This window comes from Gopherus evgoodei, chromosome 1 (genome assembly GCF_007399415.2).
Source record: "Gopherus evgoodei ecotype Sinaloan lineage chromosome 1, rGopEvg1_v1.p, whole genome shotgun sequence".
Lineage (NCBI taxonomy): Eukaryota > Metazoa > Chordata > Testudines > Testudinidae > Gopherus > Gopherus evgoodei.
The window spans coordinates 205470681-205484254 of NC_044322.1; the positions used below are offsets into that span (position 1 = coordinate 205470681).

At 42.8% G+C, this 13574-nt stretch overlaps 2 protein-coding genes across 3 annotated transcripts in view; one reads left to right on the forward strand and one right to left on the reverse strand.

The window, feature by feature from the left end:
• The window catches only part of BOC (BOC cell adhesion associated, oncogene regulated), a 112246-nt gene extending 104494 nt beyond the window's left edge, over positions 1–7752 (forward strand). Inside the window, exon 20 of the transcript XR_003996476.1 lies at positions 7743–7752. The gene's annotated coding sequence lies outside the window, so the exon portion shown is untranslated. The remainder of the gene's footprint in view (positions 1–7742) is intronic.
• CFAP44 (cilia and flagella associated protein 44) overlaps positions 1–13574 on the reverse strand; it is a 72545-nt gene that overhangs the window by 2740 nt on the left and 56231 nt on the right. For both annotated transcript variants that reach the window (XM_030532951.1, XM_030532961.1), the window contains 7 exons: positions 13231–13434; positions 11765–11960; positions 9547–9657; positions 6503–6633; positions 2973–3089; positions 2060–2261; positions 720–880 (listed from right to left, as the gene is read on the reverse strand). In XM_030532951.1, the coding sequence (XP_030388811.1) occupies positions 720–880; positions 2060–2261; positions 2973–3089; positions 6503–6633; positions 9547–9657; positions 11765–11960; positions 13231–13434 (1122 nt within the window). The remainder of the gene's footprint in view (positions 1–719; positions 881–2059; positions 2262–2972; positions 3090–6502; positions 6634–9546; positions 9658–11764; positions 11961–13230; positions 13435–13574) is intronic.

A 13574-nucleotide genomic window follows, 5' to 3' on the forward strand; every position in this document is an offset into this window, starting at 1 on the left:
CAGTCACTCTTAAATTCGTTGCACATGTTCCCTATGGTTTTCATATTTTCAAAATGACATAAATAACGCCTGGGTATTCTAACAATAACTGGAAGGCGGTTCCAGTTTACAAAGTACTAGCTGGGTCTCAGGCTGAATAAGTACTTAGGTCTAGAGGACAAGCTCTTAGTACTAAGTAGGCTGAGGAGTTTATTAGCCTAGGAGATGGTTGGGAATTATCAGGAAGTATTTGTTTAATTATTTGTATTCCTGTGGCACTCAGGAACCCCAGACGTACACCAGAACACAAAGACTGTACCTACCCTAAAGCACTTACGAGCTAAATTCAATACTACAGCTGAGATTTTCAAAGGAAATTTAGGGTGTTGGGTGCTGAACATCAATTGAAAGCAATGGAAAGTGATACAGTGAAACAGCTGCAAATTACAAGGAAATTGTAGAAATACCTTAGGACGACAGGAACTGAACTCAGGAAAATAGTGACTGTATGTCCTGATTCTCCAGTACAAAACTGCAAGTGTAACAGCAGTTTGGGGCTGAAGCAGAAAGAATTTGGGGATACGGGAGGAAAAAGAGTGTGGTTCAAGAATGATGGGTGAAAAGAAGTTGAGAACTCCCACTGAAGAGATTTTTATGCAGCTATTCGGTTTCTAGGCAAGTGAATTCCTTGTAATTGCAGCTGTATCACTGGCCTGGGGGCCTCTGTCCCCGCTCCTTACCTCCCACTTTTTGAGTTCCTGGGCTTGTATGTGCTCTTTCTCCATCATTTTCATCTTTAGCTCTTCCAGGTTTGTGTTAACAGAGAGTGTCTGCAGGGCTTCCAAGTCCACCACCCGGCCAAACTTCATCAGCATCAGCTGATTACAGTTCTCTTCCAGTCCTAGCAGAACAGTCATCACATTTAAGATGTGTATTTGGAAACGTTTTTCATAGGTGAATAATGGCGAGCATAGGTATGGGGATACAGTTGCCTAGTGGCTAGAGCCAGAGTGGACTGGAACACAGCAGACCTGGGTTCAGTTCCCAGCTTTGCTAGTAGATGATCTTGAGCAAGTCACATCAATGATACAGAGAGAGATTCCTTTCCTTTGTAAAGCACTTTGAGATCTACTGATGAACAGTGCTATATAAGAGTTAGATATTATTAGTATGGTGCTTTTCATCTGAGGACCTCAAAGCATTTTAAATACATTAATTCATGTAAAGCCTCAAAAAAACAACCCTAAATGATGATAAGTATTTTTTTTAAACAGAGGAGGAAACTGGCATACAGAGGTTAAAGTGCTTTCCTGAGGGCCCCAGGATTCAGTGTGAGAGGCTGGAATAGTAGCCAGGAGTCCTGATGCTCTAACCAGCACTTCTTTGTATCATTCATTATCAATATATATCACTGAAAAGCCACTGATGCTGATGAGAAACAGTTCTACTGCTGTGCTCCTGCTTATTTCTCCTGTGTGGTCGTTATGACATCAGCACCATCTCCACAATAGCCCACTGGGATATCTGTGTCAGTGCAGGGTGCAGAGGTGATAGATGCAGCAGGTGACAGGGCGGCCTAGAGGATTCAGGGGGCCTGGGGTCTTTGGCGGAGGGGAGCCCACGCCACCGAATTGCTGCCAAAGACCCAGCACTTCAGCGGTGGCTCCTGGGGCGGAAGAATCCTCCGCTGCGGGTCTTCGGGGCATTTCGGCGGCGGGCCCCGGAGCGGAAGGACCCCCCACCGCCAAATTGCCGCTGAAGACCCGGAGTGGAAGAAGCTCCAGGGGCCCGGGCCCCGCAAGAGTTTTCCGGGGCCCCCAGAGCGAGTGAAGCACCCAGCTTCAGGGGCCCCGAAAAACTCCTGTGGGGGCCCCTGCGGGGCCCAGGGCTTGGGGCAAACTGCCCCACTTGCCTCCCTCACCCCTGGGCCGCCCTGGCTAATGAATTAATTCACACCAAGCAATGCATATACATTAAGCACAGATGCACGTAAGAAGAGATGCCCATCCCTATAATGTGGAAAGAGACCTAGAATGCCATATACACAACAGAGAAAACCAAACTGTGCTTAGGAACTCACGCTCGATCCTTATCTCTATCTCCCTCTTGTCCCGGATGAGCTGCTTATGCTGCTGCCGGGCCTGCTTGTAGAGCTCCCTCTGATCCAACTTCTCATGCTGCAGGACCATGATCCTTTGCTGCAGATACTCCAAGGACTGGTTGGTAAATACCAATGTTTGGGATAGGTCGGCAGGTAACTCCCCATTTACCACGTACTCCACCTGCCAGAAATAGTCACAGACAAGACTGATGACTGCATGTTACTGGTATTGGAAACTCAAGTCAGTGGTCTGGTTGGTGGACAAGTGATTATGGCCCAGCCGTTGTGTGAGGACAGCATGCTGTTTTAAACACGACTGGCAGAGTACAGCCTAGGGAAAGCCCATTCCCAACAAAGCAGACCCCAGCATGATCAGAGCCTACTTATAGCCCTGCATGGACTTCAACGCAGATGCTGGCTCAGGCTTCCACCTTTGGCAATTGGAATAGAGCGGGGAGGCAATTCTTTACCCAACTGCCTGCGCACTCCAGCAGCCTGGGGTGTGCAGAGCTGTAAGGCCAGTTCTGACACATTTCTGTCCTTAATTTCTGACCAAAGATCTATTTCAATGAAGGAAGAGAAAGCAGGCAGGGGGAGCAGGGCCTGCCTCAGAGGCAGCTGAGCCAGAGTGGTCCTATTTTTTCAGTGGCCTCTGCATAAACCTCCAAGCATGACACAAAATAAAGTAACAGCAAAAAAGCACTGAACTCAGAGGAAAAATATTCCAAGTCAGTCCAGGGTCTCATAACACGGAGAAGAAAAACTGCAAGCAATGAACTGTGGGCCGATGAGAACACTACTGCTACTGTCACAACCTGGCCTATTTTCCATCTGCTTGGCATCGTCTTGCTGCTGCTAAACCAGAGGCAGCGCACACACACTCTCACGTCACCTGATGTAGCTTCAGAGGCACTACTACATGGAGCTCATTCAGTCTTTGCTGCTTCTCCCGTTGAAAGGCCTCCAGCTCCCCCTCAGCTGTGTCCAAGCTGGCTTCCACCACTTTCACCTGCAGAGATGCAAGCCACATACTGACTGAGGGCTGCTCTGGGACTGGCTTAGAAGTAGGGTCCCCATCCATCAGATTTGTACTGTTGGGTTCTATGTTAAAGTTAAGGCAACTCTTGTCTAGTTTAAAGGGAACCTGATATGGAAGGGCCACACTATTTTCTTCTGTCTTGTTATCTGTAGTGACCAGGGGCAGCTCTATGTATTTTGCCACCCCAAGCATAGCAGTCATGTGGGTTTCAAATTGCCGCAGAAACCGTGGGACCGGCAGACATCCCGCAGGCATGCTGCCTAAGGCAGCCTGACTGATGCCCTCACGGCGACCAGCAGGCCCGCCCCAGGCACACGCTTGGTGCACTGGTGCCTGGAGCCACCCCTGGTAGTGACCTTCCCTGCCCAATAACAGGACCATCTCCTTTCTAAACTGAGATTCTATGCTGACTGTATTGGTGCAAAAGTGTCCTTCTTACTCAGTAACCCCCCCCCTCACTGTGCATATCAGAATGACATAAGAATGGCCATACTGGGCCAGAACAAAGGTCCATCTAGCCCAGTATCCTGTCTTCCAATAGTGGCCAGTGCCAGGTGCCCCAGAGGGAATGAACAGAACAAGTAATCCTCAAGTGATCGATTCCTTGTCGCCCATTCCCAGCCTTTGGCAAACAGAGGCTAGGGACACCATGCCTGCCCATCCTGGCTATTAGCCATTGATGGACCTATCCTCCATGAATTTATCTAGTTCTTTTTTGAACTCTGTTATAGTCTTGGCCTTCACAACATCCTCTGGCAAAGAGTTCTTCAGGATGACTGTGTGTTGTGTGAAGAAATACTTCATTTTGTTTGTTTTGAACATGCTGCCTATTAATTTCACTTGGTGACCCCTAGTTCTTGTGTTATTTTATAGACCTCAATCATATCCCCCCTTAGTCGTCTCTTTTCCAAGCTGAAAAGTCCCAGTTTTATTATTCTCTCCTCATATGGCAGCTGTTCCATACTCCTAATCATTTTTGTTGCCCTTTTTTGAACCTTTTTCAATTCCAATACATCTTTTTTGAGATGGGGCGACCAAATCTGCATGTATTATTCAAGATGTGGGTGTACCAGGGAGTTATATAGAGGCAATATGATATTTTCTGTCTTATTACCTATCCCTTTCTTAATGATTCCCAACATTCTGTTCACTTTTTTGACTGCCACTGCACACTGAGTGGATGTTTTTATGGAGCTATCCACGACGACACCAAGATCTATTTCTTGAATGGTAACAGCTAATTTAGACCCCATCATTTTATATGTAGAGTTGGAATTATGTTTTCCAATGTGCATTACTTTGCACTTATCAACACTGAATTTCATCTGCCATTTTGTTGCTCAGTCACCAAGTTTTGAGAGATCCTTTTGTAGCTCTTTGCAGTCTGCCTGAGACTTAACTATCTTGAGTAGTTTTGCATCATCTGCAAATGTTGCCACCTCACTGGTTACCCCTTTTTCCAGATCATTTATGAATACGTTGAATAGGACTGGGCCCAGTAGAGACCCTTGGGGGACACTAGTAGTTACCTCTCTCTATTCAGAAAACTGACCATTTATTCCTACTCTTTTTCTCCTATCTTTTAACCAGTTACCAATCCATGAGAGGACCTTCCCTCCTATCCCATGACTGCTTACTTTGCTTAAGAGTCTTTGGTGAGAGACCTTGTCAAAGGCTTTCTGAAAATCTAAATACACTATATCCACTGGATCCCCCTGGTCCACATGCTTGTGGAGCCCCTCAAAAGAATTCTAGCAGATTGGTGAGGCGTGATTTCCCTTTACAAAAACCATATTGACTCTTCCCTAACAAATTAGGTTCAACTATGTGTCTGACTATTTTGTTGTTTAGTATAGTTTCAACCAGTTTGCCCAGTATTGAAGTCAGGCTTACTTGCCTGTAATTGCCAGGGTTGCCTCTAGAGCCCTTTTTAAAAATTGGCGTCACATTAGTTATCCTCCAGTCATTTCGTACAGAAACTGATTTAAATGACAGGTTACAGACCTACAGTTAGTAGTTCTGTAATTTCACATTTGAGTTCCTTAGAACTCTTGGGTGAATACCATCTACCCACTTTAGTGACTAAAATAATAAGCTTTTACTTCAGTTAGCCCTGCAGAGTCCACAAGCTATGGAAAGGGGGGCTGGATTCTATTCTGGGTCATGCATCATCAACAGCATTGTTTTAGTAAATTCTGCTTGGAGAATGTTGCTGCAGTGTGAGAAGAAAAGAACCCAGCTTGACTTTCAGATCCCAGGGTGAATGTGTGGTATTGAGATTAGAAAAATATTTATCAGACAAACATACAAACTTGTAAACTGAGCCTATTGGATTGGGTATCCTTGAAAGACAGTAAAAATGGACCCTTACACAATGCTGTTATTTTTTTTTTGCAGAGTAGTTTTTCAAAACAGAATCTCACGTTAAATAAAAAAACATGGTCTTGAATTAGTCAAAAATTAAACTTCCCGATGAAAAAAAAAGAGCCCCAAAGCTCAATAACTTAATGTTTAAAGATTAAACCAAAAAGATTGCAAATTACACTTAAATAAATTTAAGGGTGTGGGTTTTTTAAAATAATATTTCAACAAAGCTGGGGTTTATTTGTTAATTACTATTGTGATGGGTGTTCTAGAAATACCTAAGATAGGAAAAAAAATTTTAACTTTATTTGCTATTATTTCAGACATTTGTGTTAAGACAAGGCTTTCTCTCTCTCTCTCTCTCACACACACACACTCTCTCATTCCAGCAAAATCCTGTTTGTGACATGGCTATAACATGATGTGGATGATGCAGCAAAATGATTCAGATCCTCAGCTGCTATAAATCAGTGTAGCTCTACTGACTTCAATGAAGCCATGCTGATTTTCACACTCTGAGAATCTGGCCTGGTATCTTTACACTGGGACCAAACACTAAGGGAAGATGCATAAAATTATATAGTTTCAGATGTATCATGCAGTCAAGCTATAAAACAGACACAGCAAATAACTGCTGCAAGAACTTTCATTTCTCTACAGTGATGCTTTGCAGCCTCAAGTGCATTACATATCACTTCACTCACCACTAAAGCAGTGGAATACCACAGCTGTGTAGCACAGCAACACTGCATACCACTTTAGGACAAGATGTGAAGATCAGTGTATCAAATTGCTATTAAAAGGGGAATTTATGTGGGCAGAATGTAATCACCCTCACTGCAATTTTGCCAGGTCTTTGCCCACAAATCCTGCCAAAATTGCAAATGGATCCTTGATGATTTTGAGAGGTTAGGCCCTTGGTTTTAAGTCTCAGTGAAAAGATGACAACTCGAGTACCACGCCATTCCCATCCACACAGAGCAAATGAGGCTTGCTGGGAAGTTGACAGCCTATTGTACCTTTTTAGCCAAGGCATCATATTCCTTTTTGAGATTATCAATAACTTTCTTCTCCTCCACTAAGGCTTCCTCAATATCTAGCCGCTTCTCCCGGAGCTGAAGAGTGTTTTCGAAGAGTGCCTCATCACAGTCTGAGAAGGAAGTAGGTTGGAATTAAACTAGATGGGTGGCAGCTTTGGTTTAGTTTTGACTTTTACTATATTTATAGATGGGACCGGTAGCCCTACCTAAAATTGCCTGACATTTCCCATTATAAGACCCTGTTTTCAGTTGCTTATAACACTGCCAAATTTTAACTCTCTTGGGCTGAAATTTTCCAGCCCAGGAGCCTGCCTCAGGCTGACTCATCTTGGAAAATTTTAGATGCAATGTTTCAGTCGTTTCCGTGAACAAGACTAGGGAAAAAACCTTGTTTTGCCATGTTAAATTCTGGAAGTCTTTTTTTGAGATTATCTAGCACCCCCTTGCATTGAGCAAGAACCTGGAATTTGGTATGGGGTGACCTTTGTGTCAGGGATCTAAATTCCCCAAAGATTCCATTTGTACTGAGCATGCACCAGCCCTGGGCTAAAAGCAGGGTCTTCCCTGAAATTGCATCTCTGGGCTGCTGTGAGCCATTCCAGGTCTAAGCACAAGAACTAAGAGCAAGAAGCCTGTCTCTCTTGTGTTTTCAATTATCTCCTGCACCAGGCTGAGGCAACATGAGGGAGGAAGCTCTCTGATTTGAACAGAGGGGACAAGAGCTAGATCTGCAGGGAGGGATGGGGAGTACGTTGGGACAAGCAACCTGGGAGGGGGAAATGGACTGGCTGGGCAAAGAGATGGATCTTGGAGCCAGAAGGGAAGTAGAGTGGAGACTAAGATTAAATGATGAGGGGGAATATTGGTACTGGATGGGCAAGAAGACTAGAACAGAGAACCAGTGTGGTGGAGAAAGGAGGGTGGGAGGGAAAAGCGATCTAATAAGGAGACAGGGGGCATAGGGAGAACCGGGACTGGCTGGGCAAAGAGACATGGACAAGGAATTGATGGGAAGAGGGGGATCATCCAATATTGGACAAGGAACACAGGAAGGGAGATTGGGACCTGGAGTCAGTGGGAATGGGGAATATGGATGGATCGGGGAGAGAGACAAATCAGAAGGGGAGCCAAGAGGTGGGGAACTGGAACTGGCTGGGCAAGAAAACTGGGGACAAAGAGATGAGGGTTGGGGGGAGGGTACAGGGAATGGTTGGGAAAGGAGACTGGGACTGAGAGGGGGGACTGTGGGATAGGGAATCCATACTGTCAGTTCAGTGTGTCAATTAAAACACTAAGCATGTGTGAAAGACAGCAGACATCATTCACAAGTCAGGTAAATGAACAAGACAAACCCTATTAAGAACACAAGCAAGTAAAGATAAAAAACACACAGGCAATTCTCTGCCTTCACCTTGCATCAATAATTTGTACTTTGCAGAAGATTTTAACTGTTTATCAGGATTCTCCTCCCACCACAGTATAGAAGGAAAGAATATGGATAACAATACCATTAGCAAACTGACAAAAAATCAGTTATAAAACTATGGCAAGGCAATTTGCTAATCAATTCTAATGAAATCAGAAATAAACCCGTCTGAAAAGCAGCCTTATTAAATGGTCATAAAAATACACCAGGCCAACCTCAAACATTTACTAAACTAATGGTTTTACTCACTCAACAAAATAAGTTACTTGCCCTTGCTGACTGGGTAAGATTTTACAAAGGTGCTGAACAGACAAGTTTAGAAATAAATAAAACCTTTAGTCTTTACTGGTAAATGAAAGAAAATATGCCTGCCAATGAGCAATTAAGGCCTATGTCCACTAGATGGCAACAAAGAACTTAATTTACACCAAATTAGAACAACAAGGAGTTCGGTGGTAACTTAAAGACTAACAGATTTATTTGGGCATAAGCTTTCGTGGGTAAAAAACCCATCATGCATCTGAAGAACTGAGTTTTTTACCCACGAAAGCTTATGCCCAAATAAATGTTAGTCTTTAAGGTGCCACCAGACTCCTTGTTGTTTTTGTGGCTACAGACTAGCACGGCTACCCCTCTGATACTCCAAATTAGGGACCATTCAGGATTTCCATGGGATGAAGGAAAACAATCTTAGCAAAAAAAGTTTATTCTTCATGTTTCCATGGTAAGAGCATATATTACAGGCTCCAATTCTACCCCTCAGGGAGAAAACAGTCCAGAAATGGGAAATAGTCCTTCACTCATAACAATTAATTCATTGCACTTTGTGTTGTACATTTACCTGACTTGTGAGTGATGATCATCCCCAGACTTCTGTGCAATAAGTATTATACTACTTCCATTTTACAGAGGGGAAAAGACTCTCACTGAGTGTCTACTGCCTAGGGTCTCTGACTGAATCGGTGGCAGAAATGGGAAGAGAACCCAGACCTCCTGGTAATTTGTCCCCCGTCCATAAGTATTTCAGGGATGGCTACAGGTATGTAATGTTTTGAAAAAGAAACCTGATGGGTTTTTTGTTCCTTTTTTCACAAATAAAAAGTTGGAAGCAAATCCCAAAGCAGCCCCACTGGCTCGCACCAGAACTCGTTTAAAGTTAGTTCCCTTTTTGATTTTTAAGGATTAGATTTTCCTTCACTTTCCTTCTCCCCAGAGATGGTAATTGAGGTCCCCCAGGCTGTATGTCATTGCACTGCAGATATTATAGGTTGATGAAGCAAGGGAATACTGAAACATTTATCTATGTTTATCTATTGCAAATGGTTGCTACTCCTCTTTACAAATAACCAATTGCTATTTAACACACAGGCCAGATTCTTTCATCCTTACTCAGATTGAGTAATACTTTTCTCCACAAGGTCCCATCCACATCACTGAGATTACTTAAGGAGCAAGGTGCTACTCAACATGGGAGGGGAAGAGTCTGGGCCATAATTAATATTATTAAAGAAAAAATTCCTGATTTTGAATTTAAATTCACAGTGTTACCCATAAAGCTAAACAAGCAGAGAGCACCGGAAAGTAATGGCTCACTTACTCTTTGGGCAAACAGAGTCATCAAAGACTTCATCGTCAGATCCTGAATCTTCTTCATCGCTCTCCAAGCTAGACTCCTCGTCACTCTCTTCATCGCTATCCTCCTCTTCATCTGGGAGAGGAAAGCAGTATTGTTAGCACTCAGAAAACCCTGGTTCTAATCTGTGACAGGCTGGCTGGCTGTACAGCACACCAATGGAGCCCCAATGAGCAATACCATACTACTGGCTTTCAAAAGCCAATTAAATCATTTAAAGAGCACCACCGACGGAAACAGTGCTTTATAAACTACTGAGACCACAGCCCTGCAACTGACAGCATGCAGCCAAACTGCTGCACCTGCACAAAGTCCTGTTGAAGTCACAAAGGCTCAGCAGTCCACCCAGACACTGTCAGTTTCAGGATCAGGGCTTCAGATCTATTCCAGGCCCAGAAGAGTTTGCAGTCTAAGAATGACACAGCAAATTAACCCTTTAGAGTAACTGGAAAGAGCTAGTTTCCCAGAAAGATGGTGATTATATATTTTGAACAAGACAAAATGGTGACTGGCTCCTGCTCAAGGATTCTAGTTTCCCTGTTAGATACACTGATCCCACTAGCATAAGCCCAAACTGGTACAATACCTCTCACTTATATACAGTATCTTACCTGTACAAAAGTTGTCCTGTTAAAGAAATGTATACTGAGCTGAAAGGACTCAGCAGAAGTTAATTCATGCTGGCATTTACACACAGCAGGTATCAGGCAAGGGAAAAGGTGACAGTATCTTGTATTATAGGATTACAGCAGAGACCCTAGAATTACAGATGAAGGTGGGTCTTCATTCTTATAAACTAATTAAGGCTGCTTAAAAACTTTTGTAAAATGACTCTTTGGACTGAATTTTCTGATACTTGTACACAACCCATGGGTGAATTTTTGGGGAAACTGGTAAAATGTCATTTGGCTGGCCATTTCTGAGCTATCAGAAGACAGAAAGAAAAATATATTCTGTTTTAAGAAATGTCAGGTTGGTTTCTTTGCACTCGGATCAGTGACTCAAATAGTTTTATTTTTCAAGTTCCTATCTGGCATGGAAAAGTCACTTACAGCAACAGACATTCTCCTGGTATGTTATTTTTGCAGATTCCTACTTACGAGATGGGAGAACAGTGCCCACTGAGTCTGAGTGAACACATCCCCCAACAATTCAAATGTTCTGAAAGAGGTTAGCAAAGAGACATGTGGGCCCAACCACCTTCAGTCCCTTCCACTAATTCAATGAATCCACATGACAAAGAAGTGGGGAAAGGGATTAACAGATATTGGTACATACACAGTTAAATAAAAGGTACCTTCTTTCTTTCTTTTTTGCATTTCTTAATGTATATATCCTTTTTTAATGTACTGTAGTTATTCTGAACTGAAACCTTGGGGTTCAGTCATCTTATGTATTACCATTCGGCTGAGGAAATTAACTAACTAAAAAGGTGAGCTGTGTGTTAGTGCCTACATTTGCTGCCAGTTCATACTGTACATGATCATTTCCTAGAAACCAAATGCCAAATCAAAGATAAAGAAGAAATATTTCAGATCAATAGTACTGTCTAGTATTAAACAGTTCAGAATCTATCTGCTGAGGAAAATCCAATAGACTGAGTTCTTTGAATTGATCTATTAATTGGCTAATGGATGATTACAGATTAGGTCTGTGATTACTAGGGTTGCCAACCCTCTCAAGGAATTAAAGATTAATCTTTAATTAAAGATTATGTCATGTGATGAAACCTCCAGGAATACGACCAACCAGAATTGGTAACCCTAATGATTAGTCATTAGTCAATGGATAGATTGAAAGGGAAATTTAGTGTACATAGATGCCAGATTGACAGCTGTCCACAGATCAGGTACAACATAGGCAGCAGCTGTGTAAAACTTTGCTCCCTTTTTCCACTCAACACCTACATGCCTCAACACTGATTTTAAGGTCTTTTGACAGTAATTGTGCAAGGGATGTGATTACAACACTATTATCGCTCATGATGGTTACAAAACAGTTTGGTCTTATCGTATAGATTGGACCTAATCATACGTTTTGTTTATGACCTGGTACCAGGTTAAAGCTTCATATCTGTCCAGGGTTTCAGCCAAGTTTTGGGACACAGTTCAGTGCCATCACTACATGACAAGGCTGAATTGTGTAAATGAATACATAAAACTAGAGAAACAATGTATCCAACCTCTGTCTCCTTCCACATCTTTCTTCTTTACACGCTTGATCTTCTTCTTCAGGACCTTAGTGAGGAAGCTGGCAAATTTGTTGTTCTCTCCAAGGGATGCTTGGAAAGCGGCATAAAATGCCTTCTCGCGTTCCTGAAGCTTTGCAATCTCATATTTTTTATCCTCCATCTGTGAGAGGTAGTTGTCTAATTTCCACTAAAAAACAAAAACACCCCCCCCAACAATATAAAACAACTCAGTACATTAAACTGATAGCTGTTGAAGCATTAGTCTTTTAGGCTGTTGTCAGCACCTGTTAGATTTTTTTAGAATACATGTAAAGGCAGCAATTCCTAGTTCTGAGCAAGGGATTGGAGGTCAGGCTCTCTGCTTTCTAGTCACAGTTCTCTGCCAATCACTTGCTGTGTGATGCTGGACAAGTCATTTCCCTTCTCTGTGCTTCAGTTTCACCATCAATAAAATGAGGATAATGATACTGACCCACTTTTGCAAAGTGCTGCCTTGAGATCCTCAGATGAAATCCACTAAATAAATGCTAATTATTATAAATTATACATTTCAATTGTTGAAGTACGAGCAGTTTATCCATCTAGAGAGAGACAGGCAGACTTGTCGAAATTGGTAGGCTTGAAATGTGATTCACTTTTTTTTTCCTTCTTCCCTAATATGGGCCCCAATCTAGCAAAGCACATACGTGTCTGTTTAACTTAAAGAACATGGTTCCACTCACTTCAGTTCTTCACTGTTAACCAAGTTCCAATTGCAGAGGCAAATTCTCTCTGAAGTTACACTTGTGTTACCCATTTGAAAAAGGAAAGGGTGACACAGATGTCACCCTGGGCAGAATTTGGCTTGAAGAGTCTGCTACTGAAGATGCATGCACCAGAAAGATCCCAGCTTGAATCTCAGATCCCAGGATGAGTTAGCAGGCCTTGGAGTTTGAAAATTCACCTTTATATTTGTAAAGAAAGCAAATCTGATCTGACAGCATTGAATATCGGGGTTGGAAGAGACCTCAGAAGGTCATTTAGTCCAACCCCCTGCTCAAAGCAGGACTAATCCCCAGACAGATTTTTGCCCCCGATTACTAAATGGCCCCCTCAAGGATTGAATTCACAACCCTGGGTTTGAGCAGGCCAATGCTCAAACCACTGGAGCCCCATGATGCTATTTTTACAGTCACCTTCCAAAGGAGAACTGCGTATTTTAAGATAGGATATGGATTTTAATTTCACACTTCCAATGGTTTATAAAAATACAAGCATGAAGGGAAAGAACCCATATTTAAGTTTAAAAGGACTGCCCTTTTATTATCACCGAATGTTTCTTGTTTCTTAGAATTCAGCACAAAGGAATTGGCTGGTGCATAAAGGCAGCAGAGGGACATTCCCGCCTCTTTTTGGGATGTTTGTTTCCAGGCCTACCGGTTGCAGTAGTAACAAATCAGATAGCGTATCCTACATACTTGCATCTCTTCCACCTCATTGCTGAGGTTGTTGACACGCTCCTGGAGAGTGTCCTCATGTTTCTCAAAGTTCTTAAGGAGAAGCAGCTCCTCAAACCACGTGATGTGACGTAGGTCAGCACACTTCATCTGCGTGTCCAGCTTCAGCTTCTGGTGCCGTAGGAGGTGGAGTTCAGCATCAAAGGTGACCACCAGTTCATTGATCTGGAATGTGGGAAGGGGGAGAAGTGGAGTGGGGGGGAAAAATCAAGAAATGAGGCTAAATATGCAAGGCAAGAGACAGGAGCAAAAAAGAAAATTTTCCTGCCTGTTAAACCAACAATTTGCCAGCAACATTTATTATG